Here is a 15,342-nt window from a genome sequence, read left to right as displayed (position 1 = left end):
ATGAACTAATGTTTGGATTATGGGAGCAGCCAATCAGGATCAGTGCGGGGCTGTGTTCCCTGTAAACTGCGCTGGGCAGGAGAGATTAAATGCCGCACAGCCGGGTGCCCCTCCTTCCACGTGCTGCTCTGTCCTGCAGCTGCTCCCGGGACCATCCTGCTGGCTGTGCGGGGGGGTGCTGATGTCAGGGTGTCCCCCTCCACCCAGCCCCTGTACCCCATCTCCGGAGAGCAGGGCGGAGGGGACACAGCTGGACTCAGAACTCGGAGCTACTGTGGAGAAGGGTGAGTGGCTGAGTGCCTTTCTTAGAGACAGTGCACTGTTTCTGAGATTTCTCCAGCAGCAGCTCACACAGTATCTGTCTGTCTGTTACACACACACGCACTCTCTCTCTCTCTCTCTCCCCCTCCCCCTGCCCATGTACCCCCATCTCCGCAGAGCGGAGGAGGGGAGACACCAGGGCTCAGGACAGAGCAGGAGAGCTTTCAATGAGTGTCTTAAAGAGACAGCGCAGGGCATCTCAGAAACTTTCCCAGCAGCCAGCACACATGCTGTCTCTGTGTCTCTCTCACACACACACACACACACACAGAGTCTCTGTGACACACACACACACTGTCTGTGTCACACACTGTCTCACACATATTGTGTCTGTGTCACACACACACTGTCTCTGTGTCACAATCTGTGTCTCACACACACTGTCATGCACGCACACGCAAACATAGTCTCCGTGTCACACACACACACACACTGTGTCACACACACACTGTCTCTGTGTCACACTCACCTCCCAACCCATACTTGTATTATTGTTGTTGTTGGTACTTCTTGGTACTTCCTGCAATGCACATATATTCTCTGTAATTTTATTCTTTCAAAGTGTGTTATTTTAGTGTTTTGACTGATCTATGCCTGTCATCATTTGTATTTCTCTTACACTTACATTTAATTCTTTGAGTAGTGAGTTCTAAAATGCCTAACCTGTCCTGGCTGGAGTAATTATCCCTATTTAACTTTTTAAAAATATATATTGTCGCTAGGTTTTTTTTGTTTCTCCTGGTGGTGCACATCCACACATACCTCAGTGCACGTAACATTTATTCCCCACATGGATGGAAAAAATTAGAGGGAACATTGCTGGGTGCTCTGTAAACACATAGGAGGAGATGGTCCCTATAGGCAGTAAATGACCTATCCTCCCAATCCCCATGGAAGTGGGGGCAGTATTTACTAGCCTCATTGTAAACTGAGGCACAGAGTCTTGTGGTGACTTGCCCACAGTCATACTGTGGCAGAGTTGGGAATAGAACCCAGGAGTTCTGCCCCACAGGCCCCCCTCGCTGCTCTAACCACACTCCCCTCACCCTTGCTCTAATCTCTAGACTATGCTCCCGCCTCAAGCTGGGAACGGAACCCAGGAGTCCTGCCTCCTAGTCTAGTGCTTTGCCCATCAGATCCAGCCAGGCTGGCTGATCGCTTTGTAAGTGTTTTAGTGATTAATACTCTTCATCGCAGCAGTTCCTGGTAGACAAGGATCCAGCTCCAGCCTGTTTTAGCTTGCACAGACTATTAAATGTTGAGAGAAGCAGCAAACCTGATTGAAAACCTCCTTTGCCCCCCATCCCATTCCAGCAGGGCTGTAATTTGTTGAGAAAATATTTCTCTATAGCTGCAGAGTGTGGAAGACACCCTGGGAAATGTGATCTGAGACCAGCAGGTAGCTGCCATTTCCATCTCTATTGTCCACCTCCCTGCTAGGGCTGCAGGGGGAAATCTGCATCGCCCACAGTCCTGCTCTGATAGACGCACACAGAGCTGTGCGTCTCTGCTGGGCCCCATGCTCATGTATTCCAGGCAACGGTTTGCCCAGGTATAGGAACAGAAGCCCTCAAAGGTGTTTCGGAGTCTAACTCGCATTGAAATCAAAGGAGTCGGGTGCCTAAATACAGTCATCTATAGTAGCACTTAGAATCCCTGGTTGAGGTCACACGGGGAAATGGAGGCACAGGGAGAGGAAATGACATGCGCCATGCCACAACAGAGAAGGACATGGAACCTTGGAGGCCTGATTCCCAGACCCCTCTGCTCTAACCACTAGATATCACTCCCCTCCCTGACCTGGGACTAGAACCCAAGAGTCCTGACTCCCAACTCCCTTCTGTTCTAACCACTAGACACCACTCCTCTCCCTGAGTTGGGAACAGAACCCAGGAGTCCTGGCGCCCAGCCTCCCTGCTCTAACCACTAGATACCACTCCCCTCCCTGCATTGGGACTAGAATCCAGGAGTCCTGACTCCCAGCCCCCTCTGCTCTAAACACTAGACCCCATTCCCCACCCAGAGCCCCTAACCTGTGCTGAGAGCTTCACAAACCACAGTAAAAGATAGTGGGGGGAGGGGGGGGAAACAGAGGCAAGCCCCAGATCCTCAAAGGCATTTAGGGGACCTAATTTCCACTGATTTCTGTGGGAGGATCCAGGATACGAAGTGACTTGTCCAGGCTCACCCTGCAGACCTAGGACTAGAACCTAGGTCTCCTGACACAGTATGTCTACAGAGCAGCTGGAAGAAGGCCAATGGCATTTTGGGCTGTATAAGTAGGAGCATTGCCAGCAGATCGAGGGACGTGATCGTTCCCCTCTATTCAGCATTGGTGAGGCCTCATCTGCAGTACTGTGTCCAGTTTGGGCCCCCACACTACAAGAAGGATGTGGAAAAATTGGAACGAGTCCAGCGGAGGGCAACAGAAATGATATGGGGACTGGAACACATGACTTATGAGGAGAGGCTGAGGGAACTGGGATTATTTAGTCTGCGGAAGAGAAGAATGAGGGGGGATTTGATAGCTGCTTTCAACTACCTACAGGGGGTACAGTGGATACAGGGGGTTCCAAAGAGGATGGATCTAGACAGTTCTCAGTAGTGGCAGACGACAGAACGAGGAGTAATGGTCTAAAGTTGCAGTGGGGGAGGTTGGATATTAGGAAAAACTTTTTTCACTAGGAGGGTGGTGAAGCACTGGAATGGGTTCCCTAGGGAGGTGGTGGAATCTCCTTCCTTAGAGGTTTTTAAGGTCAGGCTTGACAAAGCCCTGGCTGCGATGACTTAGTTGGGGACTAGGTCCTGCTTTGAGCAGAGGGTTGGACTAGATGACCTCCTGAGGTCCCTTCCAACCCTGGTATTCTATGATTCTGTGATTCCCCACATGGGTGGGCAGACACGAGCCAGCTCAGTCCAAACAGCAGCAGAGCCAGAGTGGCTCAGGCAGTGGGGTGGGCCAGCCACCCTCGTACAAGCCTGCTCGACTGCCCAAACTGCTCCAACCACGCTGCTATTTTTAGTGTGCGACCTTGATCAGCACTCCCCGCTGGCGTGTGGATACAGCCATAGTCTAGTGCCCTGGCTGCTGTGACACCTGGGCCTTTGCACCAGGCCCAAGCAATGGATCTGGCCGTAAATATCCCTTCATCGGGGGCCGCCCCTCAGCTTAGCTTGGCGTGCCATTTCGCTGCACAAGGCGGCTGTCCCTTCAGCGCCGAGAGGCACCCGGATGTGGCCCCTGACCTTGACGCTAGACCACTTCAGGCGCAAAAGAAGATGTACATTTTTAACAGCGAAAGCAATTAACCCGCGGAACAACTCACCCCGGGTCGGGGTGGATTCTCCATCACGGACCATTTTTAAATCAAGACGGGATGTTTTTTAAAAAGCACTGCCCTAGGAATGATTTGGGGGCTGTTCTCTGGCCTGGGTTATGCAACAGGGGTCAGACTAGATCAGTGGTTCTCAAACTTTTGTACTGGTGACCCCTTTCACATAGCAAGCCTCTGAGTGCGACCCCCCCCCCCCTTATCAATTAAACACTAGTTTATATATTTAACACCATTCTAAATGCTGGAGGCAAAGCGGGGTTTGGGGTGGAGGCTGATCGCTCGCAACCCCCCATGTAATAACCTCATGACCCCCTGAGGGGGGGGGTCCCGACCCCCAGTTTGAGAACCCCTGGACTAGATGATCACAATGGTCCCTTCTGGCTTTGGAGAATTTTGATCACTGGCCTCCGTAGCGTCAGAAAACGGCTCTGAGCAAACATCGCAGGATGGGTGTCGCACTGCAAAAAATCGCCACTAGTCTGGAGTGTCTCCCCCACCTGCACCATTAAAGCGACTCCAGCATGACACACTTTCTCTGGCGAGGAGAGGGTTTTTTTTTTTTATATCTAAAATAAATTAATATATGAATGACTACAACAGATGGTTATTAATGGCTGGTTTTTTCCCCCCGCTAAAGCAAAAGGAGCTATTATTATGCTAATCCTGTAAGTAATTACAGATACCAGTGTATGATTTGTCAGGGTGATTAGTATTTTAGTTAATTAGTGCTGTAATTACAGAGACTAATTAACTTTCTCTCAGCCTTGCCGGAATGGAAACTTATTTACTTTCTTTTCTCTGGGAAGCAGCACGTGATGAATGATGAGGGGCGGCAAGGGGGACCCTCCCCATCCCAACCCAGACCGAGCCCACTGTCAGCAGGTCGCTCTCAGGGGCGCTGCCCTGTCGCTAGCCTCTGCCAGCCTCCCCAGTCATGCGCCCTGGCTGGGCTAGATTGGAAGGGAGACCAGCTAGTGGTTACTCTCTATATTGTTATATGGGATGGGACTGTGATTTACAGAGAGGGTCTGGGGGACTCAGGAGTCCTGGGTTCTATGGCTAACCCTGGGAGGACAGTGCAACCCAGTGATTAGTTCTCTATAGCAGGAAGTGGCTAGAGAAGGGGACCAGGACTCCTGGGTTCGCCTCTCAGCTTAGAGCGAGGGGAAGCCTAATGCTTAGAATAGTGTATGTCCTGTTTCACCTTCTGTAAGATGATGGGGGGTTGTCATGGCTACCTTGTAGGGCTTCTGGCGTAATTATTGTTAATAAAGTGCTTTGGGATCCTTGGAGTCAAGCTGATAGAAACATGGAGGAGGGTGGGCCAATTTCACTCCTGGTGTAGCACAATCTACCTCAAGGGAGTTACACTGCTGCACCGTGACGCTGTGGGTGTTACACCAGGGGAGAACTTGGCCCTGTGCTTTTCCCCTTCCTCCCACTCCGAGCTCTGGCAGAGCCGTTTGCAGGGGACGGCTCATTTGAATCGGAGCCAACTCTGCCCGTCCATAAACAATGAAACCCCAAAGCTGGCTGTTTTCTAAAAGAGAGAGCTTGCGATTTCCAATCTGTCCTTGTTTGTTCTTGGACAATAAGGCGATAGCCCTAGTGGAGTTGTTTTGCAGAGACCAGCCTGCAGGTGGCTGGCTGTGTCAGCTTGAAATCAAGTTTTCCTTCTTCGGTTCTTTTGTTAGGGCTCAGTTGGTTTAATTTCATGGCCTCCCAGCAGGCTTAGCAGTCTACCAAGGATCAGCACACACTGCTCTGTCTCCTTTGGGAGGCCCTTTCTAGGATGGCTTGGGGGATATCCAATATAGATAACAACAGTTATCAACAATTGGATTCCCATCCAATATAGAGTGGGGGAGGTTTAGATTGGATATTAGGAAAAACTTTTTCACTGAAACACTGGAATGCGTTACCTAGGGAGGTGGTAGAATCTCCTTCCTTAGAGGTTTTTAAGGTCAGGCTTGACAAAGCCCTGGCTGGGATGATTTAACTGGGAATTGGTCCTGCTTCGAGCGGGGGGTTGGACTAGATGACCTTCTGGGGTCCCTTCCAACCCTGATATTCTATGATTCTATGATAGGAGTACTAGACTGGGCCACAGGAGACCTAGGTTAAATTCTCAGCTCCCTCACAAACTGCCTGTGACCCTGGCAAGTTACTTAGACACCTAAGTCCACCTTTTAGATGCCGCTGACATTTTCAAAGGTGGCGCCTAAGCCCATGGGCACCTAAATCTCCTAGGTGCCTACGGGCTTGTCTGTACAGAGACACTCAGAGCTGGTCTACACTAGACGGTTAGATCGACTCAGCTACATCACTCAGGAATGTGAAAAATTCACACCCCGAGAGACACAGTTAAGTTGACCCAAACCCACTTCTTCTTCTTCCAGCTACCGCCTCTTGGCAAGGAGGATTTACTACAGGTGTACCGCTGTGTAGTTTCTAGTGTAGACCTAGTTTCAGGAAAGTTTAGTCTGAATTCACTTTTAAAATGGATTAGTTGAACTGAACTAAACCCCTCCGTGGGTGCTCTTATCCAGAATTAAAATGGACTTAATTCGATTTAGCTGAATTCACTTCCGAAGTGCAATAGAACCCAGGAGTCCTGACTCCCAGCCCCTCTCTGCTCTAAACACTAGACCACACTCTGCTCCCAGAGCTGGGGATAGAACCCAGGTGTCCTGAATCCCAATCATCCCACTGTGCTCTAACCACTGCCCTTCCAGACCTTGAATTCAAACCCAGGAGTCTTGGCTCTTAGTTCCCTGCTCTAATCACTAGCCCATACTGCCTCCCACGGCACCTAAGCTTGTGCTACAGAAATCCCATCCATGGAGGGAACAACCTGATCTGTTGTTTCTCTGATTTACTTTTGCCAAACCCTTTTAGCAAACCCGAGTGTAAGAACATGGCCCTGGACATCTTCCAGCTGCCTGGGATTCCAGCCCGACAGACCGATGCCTCCGACGTGTCCGACTTGGAACCCGACTTCAAAGGTAAAGCTCACTGCTGCGCTCTGATGGGTATTTTAGCTTTGGCTTTGCCAATATACCCACCATGAAGGAATTAACTCAGGGGAGTTCTCTGGCCTGTGTCACACAGGGAGGTCACACTAGATGATCAGTGGTCCCTTCAGGCCTTACAATCTATGAATGCCCCAGACTGGCAGTCCCAGCCCCATCTCTCTAGGTGAGCCGGGGGGGGGGGGGGGGAGGCTCTTTTTTCTAAGCCATTTCTAGCCCCATTGCGGCTCTGGGAGGTACAGTCATGCAGGGGGTGGGGAGCTATTCAAAAAGGAATGCTCTCCCTTCTTCTAAGTCATGACCCCAGAGGGCATTTCACTGTGGTTGTGGGAGATTTGGGCTTGCAGATAAGGGGCAAAAAGTAAGCCCTGACTTCATGATCATTAAGGATCATTTTCATCAGCAACCTGAGGGCATCTCCTCAGCTGGCATAAATCAGCCAAGCTCTGACTGCGCAGAGCTCCAGTGATTCACACACGTTAACCCCCTGTGTCCTGGCCAAATTCCAGTTTGGGCAAGAACTATCAGCTTCCCCTAATCCTTCTGCAATTTCAAATACACGGAGGGTTCATGTTCACTTCCTTGCCTGTTCTATGGCTTTTAACAGGCCGCTGCACCCCACCCCAGAGGTAGCTGCATTTCAGGGAGGGTTGAAATACATCATCTCTCCTACCCATTACAGGGGCAAGTATCATGGGGCTTTTTGACTGAATGCTTGTAAGGTGCTTTAAGATCCTCCGGGGAAGGATGCCACAGCAGGGCAAAGCATCGTTAATTTCACTCCAGACACAGCCTCATCTTAATTAACCTCTCTTGGCATATGATAAATTATATCATAGGGTCATGCTCTGAGATAGCATAGTGTGGCAGTCCTTTGCTAGAGGGTCAGATCGTGTGTGTGCCGGGGAGGCGGATTTCCAGGGACGGTAGAAACTTTGGATCTACAGGTAAATTCCTGCCCCTCACAAACACTCAGTACTTGTGTTCGTCTCTTGCCCGGCTCCCTTTGACAACCTCCCAGGTAGCAGCATGCACAACAGAGGAGCATACTTCACCCCTCTCAACTGCTTTTCATTTGAGGATCTCAAAGCACTTTACAGGCATTAATTAATGCAACCTCCTGGGACATAAGGATCTATTGTCCCCACAGGAGAGACCAGAACCCAGGAGACCTGGCTCCCACTATCCCTTTCTAACTACCTCTTCTCAGCCCCCACTTCTAGCTTTCAAATCTGACAGCGCCATGGTAGGCTCTCTGGAGTCCCAAAGGATCACAGGGCTAAAGCTGCGGGAAACATCAGGTTTGCCCTAGTCATAATGAATTCCACGCACCCTCCTCCTCATGGTGCACTGGAAGCCAGGTCAGTGTATCAGACCCCTACACCTGTGCCAATGTATGGTCTGCCAGGGTCCTACTCGGTCATCACCACTCTCCCAGCAACCAGCAAGGACCCCCTTCCGGCTGGCCTACTTGAAAGATACCCAACTCTTGCCTTTCACGCTCACCAGTTGCTAAAATCCTCCAGTATTATTCTTAGGTGTATTACGGTAGCGCCTAGGAGCCTGAACCCCATTGTGCTAGTTGATTGCGATTAGGTGTATTATGGTAGCCCCAGTCACATGCCAGGGCCCCACCGTGGTAGGTGCTGTACAAAGACAGCCCCAAAGAGCTGACGGTCCCACTATAAGACAGGAGACATCAGATGGGGACAGATGAATGGGGGAGCCTGGGGAACCAGTTGAGACCGTGTTAGTCAGCACCTACCGTTGCTTCCTTAAAAGCTGACCATAGACACACCCCACCCTAAACATCTCTCCAATCCAGCCCAGCCTCTCTCCCTCCCCATGTGTTACTGTAGTTACGTGAGTACGGAACCCTGTGCATCTTACTTCAGACAGCAACCTGCAAAGCCTGGTTACGTATGCGAAATCCAGAGCAGGCAGAGCTACAATGACCGAGTAGAGGGTTGGCCCACGGCCTAGTGGCAGGGTGTGACTACACCAGAAGATAGTATTAAATTGGTCGAAAGTTTCCCATCAAAACAGTTTTCAGATGAAAAATTGGGTTTTTGTGGAAACCAGATTTTTCGCGCTGAGTGCCTGTGTCCTGTGGAAAACGTACATTTTGCATGGGAAAAACAAACTAGTTCATCCAAAACCGGAAGTATTTTGATTTGGATATGCTACCACAGAGCCTCATAGGAGTTGTAGTGTGGTTGTCTTGTGTCCCCATTCTCCTGTATGGGCTGGGATCCCTGGCCAGACCACATCTCCCATGATGCCCCACAGCTAAGGACTCCCATGGTGCACGATCTCCCTTCTGCAAGAGGCAAGACCCAGAGGCATCGTGGGAAATGTCATCCCACAGAGAGCCTGGCCAATAGAGCGTAGAAGCAGGAGGCACTCAAAGTACAATTTCCATGATGCACAGTGGCAGCATTTCCAAATAGATTTTTTTGTCCAGATGAAATTTTTTTGGTATTCAAATCTGATGGGAAAAAAAATGAAATGTGCTGTAGAAAACTTAGACAAAATAATGTACTGTGTTGTTTTTAGGCTTGGCAGAATTCAAGTTTTATAATTTCAACCCCTATTAATGTTTATTTTAAGCATTTTTAAAATTTATCAATTTAAATTTTCAACATTGCGAGAAACTACGGGGTGTCAGACAACTATTTATTGACAGGACCCATTGAAATTCAAAACATTAAAGCGTTATGTCTGTTAAACCCCATGTCAAAATATGCTAAGGAGCCTTAAATCAAACTGTAATAAGTTCCCTGGTAGCATTTTTCTTACTTTGCCTATCTGTACATTTCTATTATTATCAATGGAAATATTATTTCATCGGTTTGCATGTGAAAATGGTGAAATAAGCATTTACCGACAAAAAACAAATCCTTCCAAATCTAGTTGTTTTTAATTTTAAAAAAATCCATGGAAAATATCCATTTTCTGACCAGCTCTACATGTAGAGAAGAAACCAGCACTGGCCCTTGGTGACGAATGAAATAGATGGGACCCAAACAGCATTTCCCCATCTCCAATGTATTGCCCTATAGAGAGGATCCAAGTTTGGGCCCTTAACCAGCCCAGAGCATGAAGGAATCCTATTGCACTGAAGCTATAGACAACCCTGGAGACAGGCAGGTTGGGCTAGTGATTAGCACACAGCCCTGTGCATTGTGTCGCCCGGGTTCTATTCCTGGTTCTGGTACAGTGTGACCTCGGGCGCTGCTCAGCATCTTGGTTTCTCCGTCGGTATAGCAGAGGTGGTCAGCACTGTGGCGCTGAACCGGAGTTGTAATATTCAGATGGAAGAAAAGCACAAACTTATTAAGGGAGCTAATCTTTGTCCTCTCCTCTTTGGCCATAAGGCTGAGAATCAGATCCGACCTGGCAGGAGGGGGACAGTCTAAGAGGAAACATGCCGTGTTGACTTTGCATCGCTGGTTTGTGCATGCCATGAGGTTGTGATCATTAGCTGCTCTGCAGGTAGGAAGCAGCTATAAAATGGGATGTAACCTCCCATTAGGTGTCTCGCTGGAAAAATATTTTGTTAGATAAAATAAACCCATCGCCTGCTGGCAGAAAGCAGCTAGGTGGAGTTTAACAACCTCCGTCCAGATCCCTTGCTGAGTAGGCTGCTCCTGAATCACCCTCTCTTCTTCCCTTCCAGAGAGCGACCATGGGCCGGAACACAAGCAGGGGAACCAGTTTCTGCCCAAAGCGGCTGGGGCCTTGGCCAAAGGTTACTCCCGGAGCACCCCGGACGATGGGGCCCGTTGCTCCATGGCGGAGAACGACGCCAGCAGCCCGGAAATGAGCTACAAGGATGAGGACGTGTCGGAAGGCGCTGGGGCGAGCGACGCCGAGAGCAGGCGCAGGGGGCCCCAGAGCAAACGGATCAAGCTGGAGTTCCAGCCGGAGAGCCCCCCCCGGGAGGCCTCGCTCGTCAGCACTGAGGAGTCGGACAGCGGCAGCGAGGAGGAACCTGATCTCCCGCCCCAGCCGGTGGCGCTGGAGAGGAGGGTGAACGGGTACAATATGGTGGCAGGGAGGAACGCGGGGCCGAGCCAGCCTTGCACATCGGAGTTCGCCTCCGTCATCCAGACCCAGAGGAGCTACCCACCGAAAACCAGCGCAGCGCTTAGCATTAAGACAGAGCAGAGCCAGGCTCCCAAGTACGACAAGGCCGCCCTGTGGACCTACCCCTCTGCCCGGGATGCCCTCCACGAGGGACCCCCCTACACTGTGAGCAAAGCACTTAGCCTGGAGAAGCCCATTCTGAGGCAAGCCACTTCCCACTTGTACGTCTCCATCCCGGACTCAGTCCTCACCCCTCCCGAGATGGACAGCAGCGGAGGCCTGGCCAAGGCCCCCTTCAGCACATCTCCCCGGGCTATGCTGCCGGCCCCCTCAGCTGAAACGCTCTCCCCCCCGCTCTCGGGCTCACCGTGCGAGGAAAGGGCCACGTCGACGCCCTTCGCCCCCCTGGTCTATCCTGGCGAGATGGAGGCGCTCCAGCGGTTCCACGCGGGGAACGTGGTCCTCCCGCTGGTGCACCAGCTTGGCGGGCACCACGGCATCGCCAGCACCACCGGCTCCCAGAGCCTCTACACCACCAGCACTATCCGATACGCCCCAGCTGACGTGACCCTGGCTGTGCCAGGCAATGTGCTGCCTGCCTCCCATGCAATCAACCTCATGGACATTGGCAGCGTGGAGTCCAAGGCCTCCATGGAACTCATGTACCACCACATCCAGCGGCTCAACATGGTGGCGCCGTTCGGGAACTCAGCCAGTGCCACCGGTTTGGCGCAGATTTCGGGCGCCGCGGGGGGCGTTTTCACAGCTGCCGAATCCTTGTTCTCTACGCTGCCCTTCTCCATGGCCAGCGGCGGCATCCACAGCCTGTCAGCCACAGAGCGCAAAGAGGACTAAGCCAAGCAGCTGCCCTGAAGGCGTCTCGTTAGATACGCCACCCCGAACTGACTCTGCACTGAGCTCTGCGCTGAAGTCCGTGCTCCTTTGAAACTCATCTCGGGGGCTCGCGACCACAGGAGCTGCTGGATGTTTCAGCAGGGAAAAATCTTTATTCTGGAATCAATCCTCATGTCTCATTCCCCCGCCCCACAACTAAATCACAGCACAAATCAGTATTCTGCTCCCTGATTCATAGCTTTATCCTTCTGGGCTAGATGCTCCTGTTACGCTGGTGTAAATCCAAAGCAGGTCCATGAGTTACTCCAGATTTACACCAGAAAACAGAATCTGCACTTTTTAAAAATCAGCTACCCTTTGTGGAAGAGCCAGAATCACAGCAAGCATCAGCTCACCCCTCCCCCCCTTCCTGATTTATATCTTTAAAAGCAGGATGAGCTTCCTTCCCCTCTTTGCCTTTTCTCCCATTATTGCATAATGGTGCATGGGAAGAAAGGACGCTTTGCACTCATGACGTGACCCGATTTCCATCAAAAAATGGAGCAAGGCTGATTTACAGCAGTAGAGGATCTGGCCCCTCGTACTTTTCCAGCTTCAAAATGCTGTATAAACGTTAATCAATCCTTACTGCCAGACACTTATTATGGAGCTGAATATCATCCCCATTGTTGAAACTGGGGGCCAGATTCTGTTCCTCTTCTGTTACACGGGGGTAAAATCTGGAGTGATTCCATGGTAACCAAGAGCAGAACAGGGTTTGGGGAAGCCAAGACACCGAGAGAGCAATGTAAATTGGAGCAAATGGATGCAGCTTCCGTAGAAATCTGTGGGGTAAATGCAGCAGGGAGGGCATGAGTAGCAAAGTGAGTTGCTTATTCTGATCAGTGGGGAAGGCAAAATGAGGTGACTTACACCCTCTCCATAGCTGCTTCAATGTGTAAGACAATGCGCCCATCCCTCATCACCTCCTCTTTATCTTACCAGCTCCAGGTGGCTGCTTCTCTTACCCCTCCCAGCCCTGTTGGCCTCTTCAGCTTGTAAGTTTCAGTCGTGTCCCAGCCGCATATAACTGCAGGTCAGACTAATTGGCCACTTATGCCTGTTTTCTGACCCACCGAGCAGTTTGGCCCAGCGCTCTGTAAGGGCTAACTATGCTTAAGTGCTTTTCCTTGCAGATTAACAACAAAATAAAGAGAGTGCTTTGATCTTTCAGAGTGGGCGACAGGGGATGGATCAGTTGGTGATTGCCTCTTCTGTTCCTTCCCTCTGGGACACCTGGCACTGGCTGCTGTCGGAAGACAGGACACTGGGCTAGATGGACCTTTGGTCTGACCCAGTATGGCCGTTCTTATGTTCTTCAGCCAGGCCTTCTGCTACCCTGCTCTGTGCCAGCAGCAAACTTCCTTTTATTCCTCCCTAGAAGGAGGGGGAATTGGTTAAAAAAAAAAAAAAAAAAGAGGCTTCTCCCCCAACTCCACTGAGTGTTTTTCTCCTGTTCAAGGAAGGATGAATGGAAGCTGGATGCAAAAAAAAGGGTTTCCAGGTTGCTCTAGCGGCTTGGCTGGAGAGTTCCTGTTCTTCTCATTACCATCATTTTCATGGCAGGGCCTTTTTCCTAAGAGGGAGTGAGCCCTCTCCCCAGCTTCCAGTGGCTTCAAACACTAGCTATGCTCAGCTGAAATCCAGCCCACACAGCCACAAATTGCATTTGCTTTTAAGCTACAGCAAGAGCATTTGCACTCACCTCCCTGTCAAATGTTGCTTAAGATACTCGATAAACGCTTAAATGGTCATTCGACCAGAGTGTGTAAGAACGATGGTCATCTGTGGTTAGGGCTTCCATCCACAGTTCAGTCCCCCTGATTCCTCTATTTCTTTATCCAAAGGGGAACAACTTCAACAGGAGAATCTGAGAGCCTGACATCAGAATATCCCATTGGTTAGGGCACACCTGAAAGGTGGGAGACCCCCGTTCAAATCCTCTCTCATCATCTGGGAGAGAGGGGAATTGAACCCTGGTCTCCCACACCTCCGGTGAGTGCTCCAACCACCGAGTTAAAAGTTATAAAGTGGGCAGCATCTCCTTCTTCTCTGGCCAGATTTGAATAGGACCCAAGTATATAGGTGTGCTCGGAGCATGGCCACCGCCTCAAGACTCGCAAGCAAACGCCTATCTTCCTCAGGTGTGTAGATCATGCTAGGGCCTAGGCATGAGATAGACACCCAGATGCCTTGAATGAGGCATTGTGCATATGCCCAGAGGCAGAAACTTGGGTACCCAGGGAAGATTTAGGCACCAGGTTTAGGCAACTAACCAGTTATGCCGAGCAGGGGTGGGGGGGTTGTGGATTGGGATGGTGCCCGAATCAGAGATTTAGGTGCCTAAATGCCTTTATAGATCTGGGCTGTCATTCAGCAAAGTCATTGGAAGCGACGCTGATTTACTGTAGTCCCTTATTCCTTGATGTGTAATGACACCCCTGCCATGGTAAGCCCCCCACTAGGGATGAGAAGTTCCATTTCTGTGGTCTGTTCAATCCATGGCTTTTGCGCTGAGATTGCCAAGAGAGGGAACTGCTGTGGGGCCAACTAGGAACTAAATTAAGATCAACTAATTTCCCAGATCACCGCACACCAGCGAGCAGTGTTCACGGTCACGCTGGGCTGGATTTGAACCAGTGACTAGTTTGAAAGGCTGGCATTGTACGACAGAGCCTCTTCCAAGCAATCCAACCGCTCCCCCTGCAAACACAGCCCTTCAACTGAATGATCCAACAAAAATAAGCCCTCAGGGGGGTGCCAGAGCCACCTCTGAACCCCTTCCTTCCCGCAAGCTAGGAGAACAAAAGGAGGCAAAGAGAACTCCATTGGCTGCACTTAAAAAGGTAAACCGATGTCATGACTTTTAGCACTTATTTAAAAAAAAAAAAAAAGAGATTTGTATAATTCTGTTAAACAAAACCCAACCCCAACCAGTAGTGCTTATATGCCATGTTCTTTTTCTGTAACTTTTGCTAAAGGATCTCTGTGTGTTTTTTTAATTTTTCCATTCCCATTCGTCCGATGAAGGTAGCTTCCATCGTTGACTGGGTGTTGTCATTGTGGCTGCTTTCTGCGGTCCAGGATTTCAATGAAAATAAAATTAAAAAAAAAAAAAAGGAATCAACTTGTTTCTCCCCTTTTGGTTTCATGAGAAGAAACCATGAAATGAATGAAATGCCATGGAACAGCAGCAGAACATGTCAGGTGAGCAGTATGAAGAGCTCCCAGCAAGACACAGGGCTTCGGGCAGGGATGGAAACCCACTGTGAACAGCCAAGGATTTGATTGTCAAAGGTGCTGGCAGCCACAACTGTTGCCAGTCTTAATGGGAGTTGTGGGTGCATGGCACCTCTGAAAATCAGGCCATTTGCTTGCAAACATGCCTTAAATTGGGGAGTAGGTTTCAGTTTGGTACCAGGGAATTCATACACACATCTATCCCTGCCTCTCTAGCAGAGGCCCAGAAGCTGTCAGTCAACAGCACATGATCTGTGAAGAAGCACCCAGTGTATTTTCAATGATGACTGGATCTGATGGCTATTTGCTAGCAGATTTAAAGAAGTGAAGTGATTTTCACGACAGCAAAACTCACTCTGTCAGACTTTTCAAAGCTGTGCTTAAGAATACCTGGAAAGGTTTCAGACTGACAGGAATTGGGCAGATGGATG

The 15,342-nt window shown here is 50.1% G+C and overlaps 1 protein-coding gene across 4 annotated transcripts in view; it reads left to right on the top strand.

Annotated features, from left to right (window-relative positions):
• Positions 1-14,794, top strand: part of NPAS1 (neuronal PAS domain protein 1) — a 98,183-nt gene extending 83,389 nt beyond the window's left edge. For all 4 annotated transcript variants that reach the window (XM_048833167.2, XM_048833163.2, XM_075122384.1 and 1 more), the window contains 2 exons: positions 6,555-6,661; positions 10,368-14,794. In XM_048833167.2, the coding sequence (XP_048689124.2) occupies positions 6,555-6,661; positions 10,368-11,632 (1,372 nt within the window). In that variant the 3' untranslated portion in view covers positions 11,633-14,794. The remainder of the gene's footprint in view (positions 1-6,554; positions 6,662-10,367) is intronic.
• The last annotated feature ends 548 nt before the right edge of the window (positions 14,795-15,342 follow it).

Source organism: Caretta caretta, chromosome 23, assembly GCF_965140235.1.
Source record: "Caretta caretta isolate rCarCar2 chromosome 23, rCarCar1.hap1, whole genome shotgun sequence".
Taxonomy (NCBI): Eukaryota; Metazoa; Chordata; order Testudines; family Cheloniidae; genus Caretta; species Caretta caretta.
The sequence above is the reverse complement of the archived record's forward strand: the minus strand, read 5'-3'. Positions and strand labels throughout refer to the sequence as shown.